At 33.9% G+C, this 18,652-nt stretch overlaps 1 protein-coding gene across 1 annotated transcript in view; it reads left to right on the top strand.

The window, feature by feature from the left end:
- Window positions 1-18,652, top strand: part of MMP16 (matrix metallopeptidase 16) — a gene marked incomplete at both ends in the record, with an annotated part of 181,791 nt that overhangs the window by 152,253 nt on the left and 10,886 nt on the right. The window contains one exon of the mRNA XM_084281518.1: window positions 11,586-11,724. Within this exon, the coding sequence (XP_084137644.1) occupies window positions 11,586-11,724 (139 nt within the window). The remainder of the gene's footprint in view (window positions 1-11,585; window positions 11,725-18,652) is intronic.

Raw genomic sequence — 18,652 nt, 5'->3', positions numbered from 1 at the left:
TTCAAATAGAATAGAGGCTCATAGGTTTGTCAGAGTTAAGCTAGCAAACTGTTACAGAAAAGTATTGGTTATTTGGTTTCCCATAGCATCTGGAGGGGAATGTATTAATGTAAGAGAAGTACCAAGAAGTAGGTGTTAGTAACTAGAAAAACTGTGACTCATTTAAACGTGATATTCAACATATATCCCATGATATTTCCAAGAATCATGATAATGTGTTGACACAGCCTGTGTAAATGCAGGCCTCTCAGAAAGTCAGTCTTCATTCCAACTCCTTTTACACTGTGCTTTGTAAAGAGACAAGGAGAGTTACTGCAAAGCAGACATCTTCACCTCACATCTCTTCAGCTCAACTACTTATTAAACCTTTTCACACCTTTTCATTCTTTAACCCCTACTATATACCTACTATGTAGGTATATAGTAGGGGTTAAACCTTCTGTATGGGGTCAAACCTTCTGTATGAATTCCCCAAGGATGCAGGCAACAGAATTGGGTTCAAGAAAATTTACAGATTGCTTACAGATTGTTTTGTGCAATCATTACTAGGGAAATAACTAGTCAACTGCTCTGTTGAGGCCTAATGTTAATCCTGTGGATGAAGTGTTTTGTGCATCACATACATGTGCTGTTACCTACAGAGCATTAGAGGGAATGGGATCATTTCAGAAATTCCTGGCAGAAAGCCTAGATTAGATGTCTTCACAGGTCTTTTTTGTGTCTTTCTAATAACTGACTGTTTGTTCATATTGAGTAATCAGCATGTGACAATGAGAACATTTTATGGAGTATAAGTCTTTTTAGTTATTTGGACAAAATCAGAATGAACTGAAATGACAAACTCAGTTAGGAATAAAGAGACCAAAAGAAAATAGCTTAGCTAATTTTTTTTTATTTTTTTTTTTTTTTATCCTCTTAATTTGTTTTTAAATTGAATTATCTAGCTGGCAAAGCTATAGTATTAGTGGCATGACTCATACTTGAGTTGTTACCATTAATAAGTTCTGGGACATCAGAAAAGCAATAGCACTGAGGACTACGATCTCCAGCTGCACCATAGTGCAAGGTCTTTAACTGTCAGATTTGCATTTGGAATAGGTTCACTAAGCAAGTTATGGTATGGAAGACTTCACAGGAAGAGCTCTTGGATATCTCTAGCTCTATCATGTGTGGAAATCTTCCACATAAGGCCTAGATCAACCTGTTGTATTTGTTACAGATCTCAGACTGCTGAATTTCATGTAAAAGACCTAGTGTCATCCAGCCATTGTTGGTAACCAAAGATACAGTGGCACATTTTAAAAGTATACTGTTTTCTAATAGTTTTTCCTTGAACTAAAAGCATTCAATAGATACTTACAGGTTTTGATTGCTTCAGAGTATTTTTGAAAGGTTAATGTATACAAAGAAAGGAAATGCATAAATGCCATTGCTACTGTCTACATAGCAAAAACAGGACAGATGAATATGCATCAAAATGTTTTATAAGAAGCTGAAATAAAATTTTATAATGAAGAAACTATAAAATATGTGTATTTGAATGACTAGTAAGACTGAAAGAATTAAAACAAAGGATATAGTTAAAGATTCATTTGCTAATGAAAACAGAACAGGAAAAAAATGAGGACACATTTCAAAAAATATTAACCAAACGTGCATTAAAGTGTTCTTAAATGAATTACTGCCATGGAATAACAAATACTAGCAGCAGCCCTTAGCTGTGCCTAATTTAGAATGAAATTGTTGATATGGAGTAATTAAAATTTGTTAGTTTGAAAAGTAGAGAAGATTTTCTATATTAAAAAAAAAAAGAGAGAGAGAAAGAAATAAAGAAGAAGTAAAAAAAAATGTTTTCATCTGCACTGGCAAGGGCAAGAGCAGTCATTAAGTTAGGAAAATTAACTAAGAAATTAAGTTAACTAACTTACTGCATTTAGTTAATCCACTCCACCAAGCACAGACAGGGAAGGGCCAGGGTTTACATGAAAGCACCTCTTTCAAAAGAGAACATACAGCCATGGCTGTGGATGCCTCTGAAGATATATTTTCACTAGATGTGCAATCATTTAAAAAGGTAATTTGTCTGGCATTTCTGTATGAATAGTACCAAGCCTGTTTCCTTAACAAACAAATAATAAATAGCCTGTTTGGGCACTTTTAAAGAATAAGATCTGCTTTTAAGAGTTGATTTTATTTCTAACACGTGCCTCTGTGCATCTCATGCATCCATTATTCAGGGAAGCACATATAGTATTTGGATATAGTAATTGTCTCAGAATCGCAGAACCTAGTCTAAATATGAGTAGATGTTTTTTAAAGCTTGTTGAAGAGTTGCAGAATTCTTGTATAGCGTGTTGTCAGGCATTCAATATTATTATTTGTGTACTAGAAATAAAATCAGAAATTCCTGGCAAATATTACAATATTGAGCATTTCAGAATTGTCCTACTGTGGAAACTAGAAGAATTATACCTTTTCTAATGTAGGAGGCTACATTAAGGAGTACTCCAATTTTGTCCAATTCACTGTAAAACAAATGAACATCTCTTCTTAACACTATTAAAAAATAATGTAGATACCATGTAAAGGTATTATAAATTAATTATAATGAACAAATATTTGTTCCATTTAGGACTTTCTGAGAATTTAATACAGATCACTGTTTTAGAAAATAACACTGAGTTTTAAAACTTTTTAACTTTTTTTTTTTTTTTTTCTGTTGACATCCAATGAGATAGAATTATTACCTAATTCTTTGGTGTGAAAAAGTCCTTAACTTCCTCAAATCTGATCCTAAACATTGAAGTGTTTTGAATGTAAGAAAATTTAAGCAAGGAGCAATATTTTTGCCATTTCTTAAACAAGTTTTCCCACGGGCTGCCAGGCTCAGTGGTGTTGTACAGTGGGGCCATTGGAGCTGACTGAAACTGTCTGGAATTGGCCATGCCTGACATGGGGCAACTCCAGCCTCTCCTCACAGAGGCCTCGCTGCCAGCACCTCGGCACCAACACACAGTAAAAAATAACTAGAATATACTTTAGAGAAAATGTAAAAGGAAGTTTATATAGAAAACAATAAATTGAAAGGTAAAATAAAGGAGGAGAAAGTACACATCTTGGGTTTACCATTGTCCAACACCAGAAGTAGGAAAAATGGGTTGCAGCTGATAGCATTTTATTGAAATTGCTATAAAAGGTCAGAAGAGTTTTCAGAGGGTTTACTGACATTGGCTAATCAGCCATACTTTAAAATTTGATGGTATTTTTGCTCCAGCTTCTGTCGTAACTTCTCTTATTACGCTCCGTCTTCCTGGTGCATAAGACAATAGCAGACTTTGGATGAACAAGAGTACACATTACAATTTTGTTTTATTTAGTATCCGTGAAAGAGATGTATACAGCATATTATAAACTGGGGGGGGGGGGGGGGGGGGAAGAATGCTTTCTTTTTTAAATAGCAGTTAATCAGTCCAGCTGAGGACAAACAATTGTGCAATGTAGTACTTGTAGTACTTACTATAAACAGCAAATGGGTAAGTCTACCAGTATCTTACTCCTACTCACAGGTAGCTACATTACTCCTGGACTTGGTTGGCATAAACATACTGTTAAGAAAAAGAGTTCATTGTAACAATGGCTTTATTTTGTGTGAAGGATGGTTTAAATCTAGTGAGTTGGTCTCATCTCCAGCAAAACGTTCAGGATCTCACCATAGGAGAGGCTGAAGTGTTTCTGAGCAGTGTTAAATGGTCTGAGTTCACAAAGTGGTTTCTCAAACCACATTGTTACCCCATTATAACCATGCTGTTATCTCAAACTCATTAGGAAAGATGAATTGTTTCTACCAGTTCAAATAAATCACCGTCAATTCATTATACATTCATGTGTTAAAGAATGGATAATGGTCCTTGGTAGTTTTAAGAGTATTGTTTGTTCTTAAAGTGAATTAGCTTAATAATAAGTTGAGCTAAAATATTCAGTCTGCGTATAGAATAACCTGTTTAGTTAATTGTTTCCTAAAACAAGCTAGATTGTTAGTATCCATTTAATGTCTGATTCCAGTCTCACTAGAGCCAATTATTTTCTTCTGTGTAATTAAGTAGGAACTGAAGTGCAGCTATATCTAAATCTATACATCTCCTCAAAAATATTATGTAAAAAAATAATAAAATAAGATAATAATAATTTAAACACTCATAGCTGAATTGTGCTAATATTTTTTTCTACTTTTATATCCCCTAGACTAAATTTTTCTTCTGCTCCATTAAAATTATTTTGCAGAATGTTACTCAAAATCTTTTTTTTTTTCTATTATATATACATTTCCTATTATGTATTCCTAGCCTTTAAGTTAAGTGCTATAAGTTCTAAATTTGTAATGTTGAAAATGGATGTTATGAAAGAAACAACCAAATGACTAGGAGTGAAGCCCATGAACCCACATGCTAAGACTCAGTGGCAGAGACAGTATTGACTCCTAGACCCAGATCCCAGACATCGGGGTCCCCTGATGAAATTCATATGATATTCAGATGAAGTAGATGTGAAAAAGTGCCTTTTGAAATTAGATCAAGATTTTCAAAAGGATTGTTCTGATATATCTTTACTTGGATACAATACATATAGAACATATTAAGGTGTGTAATATAAAGCCTTCATTCTCACAGTCATTTGAAAGATAGTTTCTAAAGGTTTTGTTCTCTGGTATCTTTCTCTTTAAATAACTGGAACTCTTCTTTCTCTGTAGAAGAATAATTTAAATTTCCTAAACATCATAGTTTATTATTTACCACGTGCTGTTTTTGCAACTCTCAGATAGGAAAGAAATTACAATAGTCATTTGTCTGAATTTTTCAGTTTGCCTCTCAAACTTTGCATAGCTTCTGGGTATTTTCAATCTTCCATTGAAAAAGGCCTGCTTTTTCATATGGTGAGATTAAAGGAGAAGGCATGACCCAGTCTGAAACTTTTATGTGTTTTGTCAATAGTATTAGCCTACAATATTACTTGGAAATCAGTATTTAGTTAACATCAATTTAGGGCAGATGTTTAGAGCACATTTATTTGCCTTTTCATGGGAAATTAAATAGGCCAAGCAGTGATCCCTGTGGAATATAGCCATGGTAAAACTTCTTTCTGTAACAGCTGTAGATACTCAGTTTTTCAGTTTTGCATCTCATTCGATCTTTTGATGGTGGAATACCTGTAACAACACTGTATATATACTTTAACATTAAGTCAGAGTATTATTGACTAATAGAAATTCATACGGTACTTTCTGTATAATGTAAAGGTATTTCACAGAGTTCTAGAGATTCCACATATTTTTTTATATTTGTAGTCAAAATATCATAATTTACAGCTGTAAACATTTTCATCTATCCCACCATCTGCCTTAAATCTTTTCTTTCCTTGTGCACCCAGAGTGACTTTTAAGATTCCTTGTAAAGCCATCACAAGACCTAATTTCTGCTTAAAGGCAACTTAATCTTCATTGCTAAGTATGTACAAAAGATAACATTCAAAAAGTTTCCAATTTTTTCTTCTATTTAACTCTGTACTTTTTAAAAAATGTGTATCACCTTGGACAGTTTTCAGTTTTTCTGTTTGTGGTGGTTTCACCTTGATAGTTAGCTAAACTCCACCACAACTGCTCTCTCACTCCCCTTCATCAAAGGAAGAGGAGATAGGAGAAATTATGAAGGAAAAAAAAGACTCATGGAAAAGGCTCATGGGTTGTGATAAGGATAATTTAATTAAAGGTAGAAGTTGTGGGGGGGAGGGTAGTTAGGGGAGGAGAGAGAACAAGCAAAGGCCACACCAGAAGCAAAGAGAGAAAAAACGTATTATTCTCCACTTCACATCAGCTAGAGATGTTCAGCCACATCTTGGGAAATGAGGCCTCAGTACATGTAGTGGTTGTTTGGGATGACATGTTTTCATAACAGTCTCCCTTCAGAGAAGTCTTTTCCATTACCCAGATTTTATTGTTCAGCATGACACCACATGTCATGGAATATCCTTTTAGTCAGTTTAGTCTGGCTGCTCTGGTGATGTTCCCTCCCCACCTCTCTCCCACCTCCAGCCTGCTGGCTCTTTTGGGGGCCAGGGAGAGGGAAGAGATGGAGGAAGTCTTGATGCTGTGCCAGTATTGCTCAGCAATAGGCAAAAAAATGGTGTGCTGTTCTAGCACAAGAAAAGTGTATCTAGAAAGTGCTGTTCTAGCTACAAGTGCAGAGCACAGCCTTATATGAGTCACTGAAGGGAAAGTTAACTCCATCCCAGCCAGACCCTGGTGTTTTTTATTAGGTGTATTTTAGATCTCTGAGTCAGGGTTCGGGTGCTGCATGTCATTAAAGAATTCTAGGTGGGATTCATCAAGTATAAAATAAAGGGCAGAGCTTTAGAGATTTTGCAGCACATTCATGTTTTACTGTTGGTGATGGTTGTTGGTTCAGAGATGAGGGAGAAAGTGAGGTTCTGAGAAACAAAAAATCTACTAATTTTGCACTAAAATCCCTACAAGTTTTTGTTGTTGTGATGGTGGTGGTTTTGTTGTCCGTTAGCTAGTTAGTTTGTTTGTTTTGTCTGTTTTTATGGATGAATCGAAATAACTGGAGATTGCTTTTAATTCTCATACCATCAGTTCTGTCACTTAAGGATCATGAAGAATGTTTAGGGTGAGAATAAATACCAGGGAATGGGATTGAAACTCTCCTTCATTGATGTACAGATTTAAACATTCATTAAAAAAAAAAAAAAAAAAAAGGCATAAATGTTAACCAGCATCAAATAGAATGTTTCTAAGAATTCGTAGAACCAAACATGAAGAACACAATTTACCAAAGTCATCACTGAAAAGCAAAAGTATATTTAGTGTAAGAGTATTATATATTATGCATTATGAGACAGATTTTTTTTTACTATAATAGTCTTCTATTCAAGACTGTCCACAAAGAAATACTTTTGTGCAGAAGGTACTTGCTATTATCTTACACACAGTACTACATTTCAGTCCCTTCATCTAATCACTAAGCTACATATGTACTGGGAAAATTACCTAGAGTGTTTACTGAGAGCAGAATGATTTATGTACAATCTTTATTCAGTTTAATTTCTCTAAAAGGCTTTGTTGTCTTTTTTTTTTTTTTTTTTTTTTTTTCATCAAAAGTGTCCCATATTCTAAATAAAACAAATTCTGTAACAGTCAATCTGAGTGACTGTTCCTGCTTTTCATTCTACCATTTCTCTTTATCCATAATAGTGTTTCTGAAGTAGCTTATAATCTCCTTGCTCAATATCCATTTTCTGATTCTTAGATATATTACTCTCTTCAATTCCATTTTGTTTATTTGTTTGTCGGTTACAGTCCTGCTTTCTGAACTGGGAATAATTGTCCAAGTTTAACTTAGTATGTCTCTGGTTATAACATTAAATGATCCTTTATTATTCAAGATCCCAGCTGCAAGTGAGTGATCCATGTATTTGGAGCTACTGGGTAACTACAGATGCTTACAAAAAAAAAAAAAACATTTGCTAGCCAGCAAGGAAAGGCACTAAAAGCTTTGTACTCAATCCATGTGTTTTTTAGGCTTGGAATTGCAATGCATGTGACAAGTCATATGTTCAACCTGTCTGCAGGAGTTAATGTGTTTTGGAGAAATTAAGTAATTAGAAGTATATTAAACCAATATAGTGGGAAAGACAAACAGTTATTCAATGCACTATATTTCTCAAAAGAGACAAAATTGTATTTATTCAATATAAGCAAATATGCTGAGATGTGTTTTGTCAGAGAAATTGTTTCAGGCTATTTACTTTGAGTGTAAAGGAACTTTCTTAGAGTGAGTGCACTTTCTCCAAGACTATTCTTCTTTCCAATTTCAATAATAGCATTCAAAATACATTTTCATTACTTGTATCTGTTTATCAAAATGCAGATGATAAAATTGCTAGTAAATATAACTTTGTTTAAGAAAAAATAAGTAAATTTAGTCATACGTGCTGAAATGACCCATTATTTCTATAAACAGAGCATATCTGATACCTCAGCAAGAGCCTTGGCATGCTCTGCATCCACATGTTAGAATTAGTCAGCTTGTTTTCCTGAGTTTGAACTCTGGCAGTGTAAAATCATTGAGTCTGTTCTGTTCATATGAAAATCAGCCAGGAAAATTAAATTTACATAAGCATATTATTCTATCAATGTCCACCAACACCTATTTTGCCCATTCTTATATATGATCCAGACTACCAGTTCTGTTTTCACACATTTCCAGATACTTGCTCAATCTTGTCAGTCTGCCTATCTCTAAAAATACATCTGTTAGCAAATAATGTGCCTGCTTTTTTTTCTATTTACATAGGAACATAAAAATGCTAAGATTATTCCCTTCCAAAATTTTAATTCTGTTTTCCCAGTTTGGGACTACACTGTGAAAACCTGAAGGGTCTTTACTGATGAACAATACCCCATTGTTCCTTGTTATTATGATGACATGTAAATCAACTGAAAACATCCCAGAAAAATAATGAACTCATTGGATGTATAAACTTTTCAGAGCACTTGATTGAGACAAAAAGCCTTTTTAGTATTTTTAAGTAACCACTGTAGTTCATGAACACCATAATAAAAATAATAATAATAAATGTAAAATGTAAATGTAAAATGTAAAATGTAAAAAATGTAAATAATAAATGTAATAGCTACTTGAACAGAAAGGTTAATTTAATTTAAAAAGAAAAAAAAAAAGTGAACAAATAGTTCTAGAATTTTGGTACAGTACCTGCTAGCTTCCTGCTAGTACTGCAGGTACTGCTAGCAGGTAGCTCTCTTCTCAATCATTACTTAGAAGACTGTAAATTGTAATACAATTTACTGACAACAGAAAAATATTAAAGGAATTCAGGAAGTTCAGTGGGTCAGAATCTCTTGTAATGCTGGTACTGCTCCATTGAACTCCCTGAAGTCAGTTAATTTGTGCCAATGCTCATCAGAAAACTGATCTTGGTATGCTCAAAATCATGTTTCAGGACACAATATTTAAACATTAAGGGTAATGGAATAGGAAGATCTTATTTCAAGAATTTCTTTTTCCTAAACTTTGGTCAAACATATAGAAAGGTTTCCTGAAAACAAACAGAAAGATTGTAGAATGGATTTGGTCTACAAGGTAATTTTAACAAGGATCTTGGATTAGATCTTGAAGTCAAAGTGCAGCTATTGTTGGTGATACAGAAAAGGAAAGAAGGCAAATGAAGGCAGAACAGCGAGCAGCTGTGAATTTGCTAATTGCTTATGTCTTTTCACACTGCATGTTGTTAAATTGTCATATATTTATTTCAGCAGATAGCTGTGGATGCTGTATTTTTGCATGTGTTTAGGAAGGAATTCTTAGCAGTGAAGTGCTAATACCAAAATTATAAAATTTTGTTCGGGAACCTCCTGAACCATAAATGATGGGTGACTGGGAGAGAGAAGCATTGTCACCTCTCTCAGAGGTGTTATTAGAGAGGTTTCATAGCGTGTTTCCTGTGTTTTTATTGTTGTCTGTTAATTTCCTAGTGATTTGGGGTACAGGATGCAGGCCCAGGCAAACCCTGATAGTAACATATATCAGAAAGAGAAGCTCACTGCAGCTTGCTACTTCTTTGTAATTTTTTAAACTTCAGTAACTGATTTCTAAGATAATACCTGGCTTTTGAGAGCTTTGTAGGAATTTGGAGAAGACAAGAACTATTTGACCTATTGAGACTTCCTGTTAAATCATTTTTCCCCAAGTCACTGCTAGATTGATGATGCCTTAAAAATATGATGTGAAAATGCATTTCAAGTGTTAATTACCATTTCAATGAAAAAGTACTTCCAAATCATCTGATTTGATGACATTTCCCCTAATTTTATTTTTTTGTAGCCCTTTTGTCTTATCTTCATGACCAAATAACAGAGGTTGACATCTGTTCCAGCATTGAGAACACTTAAAATTAGGCCTCCCTAAATGTTTTTATCTTTAAGCTGCATTCCCTCACTTTTGCCTATACTGGAATTAGGTCAATTTATCCTAAAAAGAAAAAAAAAAAAAAAAAAAAAGTTTTGCTAACCTTCCTAAAACATTTTAATACAACTAACAATTAAAAATAAAAAATAAAAATAAAAATAAATTGTAAATAGGAGTATAATGAGACAAAACTAGTGTGACTATAAGATATAATAGAGTTTTATTACTAGTGAAATAGCTAGATGTGAGGGATATTATTCTCAGAGTTGCAACTCAGTGGCAATCAATGTTATATTTTTCAAATTGTATAAGCTATTCAAACATTTTTTAAAAGTTATCCTCAGAAATTTGGAACTGAAAACAACTCTTTCAATCCAAGACTCGTTTATGCACATGACTAAGATGTATTTTTGTGTATGTGTTGAGCAGTTTTGTATTTCTATAGTTAATACTTTCAGTGATGATTTATAAATTGATGTGTCATTGTAAAGATGAACAATTAAATAGAGTTGTGATCTCAGGTTAGGAAAAATGATGAATGCAGTTCATCATAAGCCTGCTCCTGTAAAATACTAATCTTCTCTCTAAGCTGTGCCAGTTCCCACAAGAGCACAGATTTCTTTTGCTTTGCAAGTTGATCTGTACAGAAAGAAGGCTGAACTGCCATGTAAAACAACTGTGACAGATACCTGACAGGATAGCACTTTGTCATTTAAAGGGGGTTGTTTTGTTTTATATAACATTAATATTGTAAGACTGTGAAAATGTGTCTAAAAAGTGAAATATCCTATTAGAGTTCCTTTGCCAACTGGAACTGTTTCTGTTGTACCTCTTCAACTCTTACAATAATGCTGTCTTTATCAAAACCCACCTAATGTGTCATGTACTCATTTCTCAACTTCAATATTCCTCATTCCTCAACAATGCACCTTCCATATGATTCTCACTTAAAGCAATAGCATATCTTAACAGGGAGAAGTTATTTTAAGTGTCAACAATATACGAGAGATTTACCAGGATACTGGATTTAAAACCTATAATTGGCTGTAATATTAATTTTTGCGCATGTAAAGACTGCAAATCTTCACTACAGTAAAGTTGCCATCAAATTGTAGTTCTTATGGGGCTGTTGTAGTAAAGTTACACTACTGTAATGTTAATCTACCAACCTTTCACTCTTAGAAGCCACTGCAGAAAAATGACTTGCAGAATTAGTTGATCACGTGTACCTACAGCTCAGTCTATAAGCACTTGTAGTCAGCCTGCAAATTTTAAGTCTGGTCCCTTACCGGAATGATGTTGAGAAGGTTGCATCATTTTGTACAGTACTCTGTACATTCTGACAAAGGTTATCTGCACCACACACAGAGTTCACATGGGAAGCTTATTCTAACCTTAGGGAACAACTAGTTCTGACACATTGGTAATGTGGGGAGGTGACACATATGCAAATACAGATATAGTTATGCAAACAGCCAAGGTTCTGCTCTAAAAATGCTAGGATAGGCTATTCAGTATTTCCAGAACAACAACTGAATATATACGAATTCCTGAAAGCACAGTAAGAGGTGTATATTTGGTTTCCAGGATCAGTGGTTTTGGAGAGTCAGAAACAACAGGGTGATGGATGGATACCCCATGCAGATTACCTATTTCTGGAGAGGACTGCCTCCCAGCATTGATGCAGTTTATGAAAACAGTGACGGGAATTTTGTCTTCTTTAAAGGTAAGAAAAGCCAGACTTTGTGTAATACTTTTGACTGTGATGTTTTTTTTGGAACATACTTACTTATTTGTACTAATGGTTTGTAAATCATGTTAGAAATTTGTAGCTAACTAAAGCTACATATGAGTTATGTTTTGTCATCCTGTCTACTGCAGCTTTAATTTATGCTTACCCTTCAGAGTATCAGATCATTTACTCTGATATATTCAGTAAAAGTTTAGAAGCATAAATACAAGGCATTGCAATGCAGTGATCTACGATGAAATATTTTTTTGGAAAATCTGGATCAGAAGCAAGAATAAACACAGTTGCCTATGTTTTCATATTGTTCTCCTTGCTCTTCTTTCTTGTTACAAATGATATTTGCACATATATATTTAAATGGCATCTGATCTACATATATGGTACTGTATTGCACTGTACTTATTTCATATAAGACCTCTGATGTTAGGAATTTCAGGTGGGAAATGAATTCATAACAAATATATTTTTCACAGATGTATCAAGTATTTTTGTAAAAGTATAAACTCCATAAGATGTTGTATGAATTAAATTATTGCTAATACATGTAATTCTTTTCAGTTTCATTCCCAGTGTCAGTGGTTCTTTAAATCTAATTTAGATTTAAATCTAATTTAGATTTAATAAGCAAAATTGACAAATTTGTATTGTCCTATATGATAAATAAATACCCATATAGCAATTCAAGAGTGAAAAACATCTAAAATATGTTTTATAATATAATATTTTAGGAAAATAAATAAGAAACTTCATAGGTATTTGTAAAACTTCAGCTTTTATTTATGTTGTGAGTGATTCACTTGTTAACTTATCACAAAAAGGTAGAAATAATGTTTTTCAAATTGTTATATCCTAAATTAGTCCTTTTTTTTAGAAGCAGAAACATTAACAGGGAGATAGAAGTAATATTTCATTCACTATGGAAATGTTATCACCTTTAAAATGTTAAATGGAAAATGCTTAATAACATGCAGAAATACTACATAATAGTACAATGAAGATGAACTTTACATTCTACTAATAGCCAAACTATTTTTTTGTGTGTGTGTGAATTGTAAGGTAAATTACATTCCATGTAGTATTTTCTATTTGTATGACTTCAAAAGAATATATACTTTTATTTATGTTGCCATAAAATAAACTTAATGACATAAACTGGGAAGTCAGTAAGATCATGATCAAAGTATCACGAAATCTGCATTCCTCTATTTGATTTTCATGTCTGCTGGTCATACAAGGATAGAGGGATTATTCTGTACATTCTTCTTTGCTCATCATTGTTACACAGAGCAAAGGAACCATTCTGTGCACATCAGACCTCTTCCTTGATAATTCTGGGATCCCCATTGCCTGACCTTCAGGCAGAAATGATCAAGCTAGCCTTACCTTTCGTTTCCTTTCCTTCCCTGTGACCTAAAAATATTTTATTATTTAAATCTTTATCCAGTGCTGACTGACTCCTGTTAGACCCTGGAGGAATGGGTTGATTCAACAAGTCTGTATGTTACAGACAACAAAACAACAGGAGGGGCTAAGAGGATTTTGTTCATGTTTTTGCATGTGAAATGAAATAATCTAGATTAATTAAAGCAAATAGAAGCAACACAATAGTGTTTCTATAAGTCAGAAAACTGTTCTTTTCCATCTTCCTTATCCCCAGTGTATGCTCTTTGAGTTCAGACCAGATGATTTTGTGCCTTATTGATAACATCATACACTTGGATTTTGCTATAGATATTTTTCCACTTGCTTTTCATTCAAAATTCCTTTATTTGTTGTTGTGTTTTGTTTTGTTTTTCAGTAACATCTGTATTGTTTCGTTGTTTGCCAAAGTCAAAAATACTTCTATTTTCTTTTTTGACTTTTTTTTTTCTGAATTTTTGCTTCTCTGTCATGAAGAATAAGTTCTTCATGATTTCCAATATCTACCTGATGGTGTTTGTCCACCAGTGTAATTCCTGTTTTCTTGCTGCCACAGAATCAATAGATTCATCTGAGTATTTTCTATGCATGTCCTTGAAAACTCCTGTTTACCAAGGATCTCAGATGATTTGTGAAACATGATAGCAGAAGTCTGTAGGTAGCAATCCTCATCTCATTTCTTCCATTCCCTTACAAAATTTCTTCTTGGGAAAATAGTGTATGTCTTCCTCCCAAGGTTGTTAGCAATAGACAAGCTGATTGTTGCTGAGATGATGAGCAAACAGAACATGTTACCTAGGTAGAATGCTTTACCAATGGAAAAAAAAAAAAAGGTGAAACCAAGTAAGTTCTAGTAGGAGCTCTAAATCTGAAGTTTGTAATACAGATGTGTTCACAAAGCACAGATCTAAGCCAACATTTATGTTCATTATTCAGAGGAAAAAAAAAAAAAAAAAAAGAATCAATGGAGTTAATGCTATCACCAAGCTTGGACTGGGTGAACATCACAGTGTGCTCAGAAAACACTCTCCAGATCACCTCACTTCTCACTTTAAGACTGATCCGTTCTTCACCACAGAAAAGTGTAGTGATCAAGTGACAACAGCATTGACTTGCAGGTTTTTAAATAAAGCTTCCAATACTTCTTCTCAAGTTATCAGTAACATCCAATGTCTTCCAATAAATTATAGGCTGTTCAATCTCAGCCATGTTCTGGAGAAACATGTCAGTGTGTAAATATCCTCCCTTCAGAATCCTTTCTGAAGGCACACCTTACATCTCTATTGCTCTCTTTCACTCACTTTGGAGGCTTTGTTCCTATGGTGAAACAGGGTCTGGACATCTTCCATGACTGAACAGTTTTCCACTTCTGCTTTCTTTTTTGTGGAGCAATATATCAACTGTCTGGGGTCAGAGGAGGGAGAATTAATAAAATTTATTCATCTGTGACTACTAGTGAGTAATTGCAACTTCGTTTTTGCTTGCATGCCTAAACTGTCATAGGTTCAGGACAAAAATCATTCAATCGTAGGCCAATAACACTTCCAAGATACACTCAGTGTAGACCTTGTGAAACATCCAGGATAGGAACATTCTGTTGATCTCTTTAGGAATCCACAAATCTCATTTACTTTCAATAATCTATGCTCTATTTCCTTCTTATGAGGACACTCGGGTTGTCTGGAGATGAGAAGGTGTAATCTTATTATATGAGAAGGCGTGAGAAAGAGATGAGAAGAATGACCTTATTATTCTCTATGACTTCTTGAGGAAAGGAAACAGGCAGGGAGGTGCTTGTCCCTTTTTCCTGATAACTGATAACAAGATATGCAAAAATGGTGTGAAGCTGGTCCAGGGGAAGTTCAGACTAGATGTAAGAAAAAATTTCTTTACCATGACAGAGATCAAACACTGAAACAAGTTTCCCAGAGAGGTGGTTGATGTTCCATGTCTGTCAATGTTCAAGAGATATTTGGACAATGACCTCAATAATATACTTTAACTTTTGTTAGCTCTGAAGAAGTCAGGCAGTTGGACTAGATGGTCTCTGAAGGTCCCTTCCAACTGAACTATTCAATTCAATTCAATTTGATTTGATTTGATTTGATTCAATTCTATCCTATTTGATCCAATTGAATTTGATTTGATTTGATTTGATTTGTTTAAATCTTTACCTTCTGAGACATCAAACATCGTTTGAAATAGTCGATTTAAATGATAAAGCTAGTTTAGATCTTCATAACTTTTTTCTTTTTTTTTTTAATTAGTATTATATTTTTCCTATTTATGTGTAAACAGTTGTATTCTTATTAATAGGCTTCTGTTTTACACTAGTAGAAATAAAAAATAGTACAGGTATTTTAAATGTATGTATATATATATATATATATATATATTTAATTGGGAGCCATGTTGTGAAATATTAGCCATATACAAATAATCTGGGATGGCAACTGAGGGTGGAATATTTATTTATGATCCTTTGAAACATCTGTATAGCTTATTTTTTTACTGTGAGAAATGTAGTTATTCCTTATGTGTGCTATTTAAAATCTTTCAGTATGTTTATACCTGTTCAACATTAATCTTCTGAGAATATTGGTGGAGCATTTGAGACCACACATAATATGTTAGATATCCATCAAAAATATAGCTAAATCAAGTTCAAGGCTATTGGATCAAGGGTCTTCTTCAGTTTTGAAATTTCCTTGGTTTTGATTTTTTTATCTTTACAAATTTAACTAGTTTCATATACTTTTTTTTTTCATTGATATTTATTTTATAAAAGGAAAAATAATTGCAAAAATTCAGTGACATGCTTGTAGTGCAAAGCTATAAAGTGATACTTGCTCATTTTATGTAGCTTAAGATAATTGGCCCGCATCCTTGTGACTCATAATGCTTATAAAGTACTTAACTATCTGGTGGACAGTGGCTTATAAAAAGCAGCTGTTTACATTCTTGTTATTCACTGCTGGTGTCTATGCTGAATAAGAAGATGGCTCCAGAACTACACTTTTTATTATTTATTATTATTATTTTATTTTAAATGAGGAAATGTGAATAGTAAAATTTATTCTCCATACCTGTGGGAATTTATGTAGTGCTAAAAATGAAATTGTCAGGCCATCTGTGCTATTGAATGTTATGGTAAACCAAATGTAGCAATAGAAAGGCTGCTGTAAAACACAGTGCCACCATCATAACTTTCAACTGCACTTATCCCACTGCTTGGCAATATTATTTTGAAAAATAGATTTACTATACCATTGGATAATGGAGCAGAGAAGTGCCAGAGACGAGATGTGGGGAAAAAAAAGAGAATGAGATAAAAGGAAGCAAAAATAGTAACTTGGGGATACTAGTGAGAAGATGCTTGATCCTGGCTTGCAAGACCAAAGTTAGGAACAAGAGTAACTGGAGAAAAAACCCTCCGGAATTAGATATTCAAATTCTAACTGGTTTCAGACAGAAACCAGTTCAGAATAGAAGTCCTAAAAGTTTTTATAATCTTGGCTCATCATAGCACATATAGTGATTATATGCTATATCCTGCACAGGTCTTGCAGGATATTATAAGTACATAGACCATGAACAAACATGAATTGGTTGCTGACAACCCTGGAGCACAACCATTCAGCATTCTGATGCTAAAAAGGAATGGTTATGGTTTCTAAAATCTGCATAATTGTTTGCAGTTGTCAGTCTGGAGACTATCTGGAGTTAAATATTTGGTATTTTAAGAGAGGTATTGCAGTAGAGATAGCCTTTATTTCCAGCAATTTTTTAAGAATGTCAAAGATAGATGCTTAGAAACTTCAAGTAATTGCAGTCACAGTTCATCTTTCTCAATTATTTTCCTATGGTGATGATATTTAACAAAGCATTACTGAAAAAAAGTAAGACATTTTGACTTTTTTGTCACTTGCTTCATTCTCAGCTTGTGACCTTAACATTCTGCTTGTTGGTATATTGGATCTACATTAGGGAATAAATGCAGAGAGATGAAACATTCTGAAGGCTGGCCAGACTTCATGAAACATGTGGTGCTTTATTAAACTCTGTGAGAATAACAAACCTACCAAACAGACCTTGAAAAACAAGTCTATTAAATAAATACAGTGCTAATTTCTGTCTGGGCCATACAGTAGGACTCCGATCAAGCATTATTTATGTATAAGAAGGTTGAAACTATAATTATTTTAGTCTTGTTATGTATTCTTTATTTCCATTGTAATCACAATTCATGAAGTGTATTGACTATTTAATTGTGGAAGTGGAATATGAACCAAATGAAAGCTTACTGACATGCGGGTTCATTTTTAGTACATTTTACGATACATAAATATAATTTAAGAAGTAAAGGAGTCATGCCTCCTTTGCACTGATTTTCAGCTTTAACTCCTAATACTGAATTTGAACTTTTCTGAAATTCTCTGATCAAGTCACCCACTTTCTTCCAGCTGAGGGACAGATGCTAAACAGGAAAAAAAATAAATAAAAAAATAAAATGGGCAGTCAGGTGGAACATTTGGGTTTCTTATATACAAACATTCCCATTCCCATATACAATCAACGGAGTTGTAGCAGACTAAATATATCTTCCAATGTTAAACTCTATAATACATAATAGTTAGTGTTAGAATAGTTAGAATCAATAGAAATTTTGCCCACATATGTTAAAGCTCTCAATGCCCTACTGTCTCCATTTTTGTAAGTGTATTTTATATAGTTAAATTTACCTTTTGTCTATTTACCCCAAAGCAATTCGCTTTCTGTCAGAAATTTTGTGAAGAAGGATTTAATTTCTCACTTATGTCATGTTTTCCCTTTCTTTACCTGCTTATACTTCAGTATATATGAACATGTAACAGATTTGTTACCTTGCTCAGTACTGCTATCCACTAAAGTGTGCGCTCAACCACTGTTTTGTTTTGCTGTGACTTGATCTTGTTAATAGCTGAATTTGACGTGTTGGGTATGGCTGGTAATGATCAATTCCTAACAACTGACTTTACTTTTATTCCTTGTGAGGCACAAGAAAAGGTAATGGCATTACATACATCACAGCATATGCCTCTCAATGCTGTGCAACAGCTGTCATTTTGAATGATCTTCTGAAACAGAAATGAGCTGGCTCCGTATCATTTACTGGATGCCATCTGTTGTTCACACCATAAGTACCAACTACTAAGGTCCAAAATACATGGCTTCTCTTACTGTTGCATTTGAAACTGCCATTATCATCTGAAGTCTTCTGTGTCTGGTCATCTGAATTGGCAGAAGGATAAACCACATGGAAGGAGAGACAATGAAAGATTAGAGATGCTCACCCTCATCATCATACCCTATATAAGTGAATTCTGTAGGGAATCTCAGTAAAGGTAAACATCAGGGTAGCACAGACCTTAATCCTTGGTCAATACAGACCTTAGCTTTTTGTGACTGTTCTTAGATCTCTATGTCCCTTTTATTTTCAGTACTT

This window comes from Netta rufina, assembly GCF_964035555.1.
Source record: "Netta rufina genome assembly, chromosome: 2".
Classification (NCBI taxonomy): domain Eukaryota; kingdom Metazoa; phylum Chordata; class Aves; order Anseriformes; family Anatidae; genus Netta; species Netta rufina.
The sequence above is the reverse complement of the archived record's forward strand: the minus strand, read 5'-3'. Positions and strand labels throughout refer to the sequence as shown.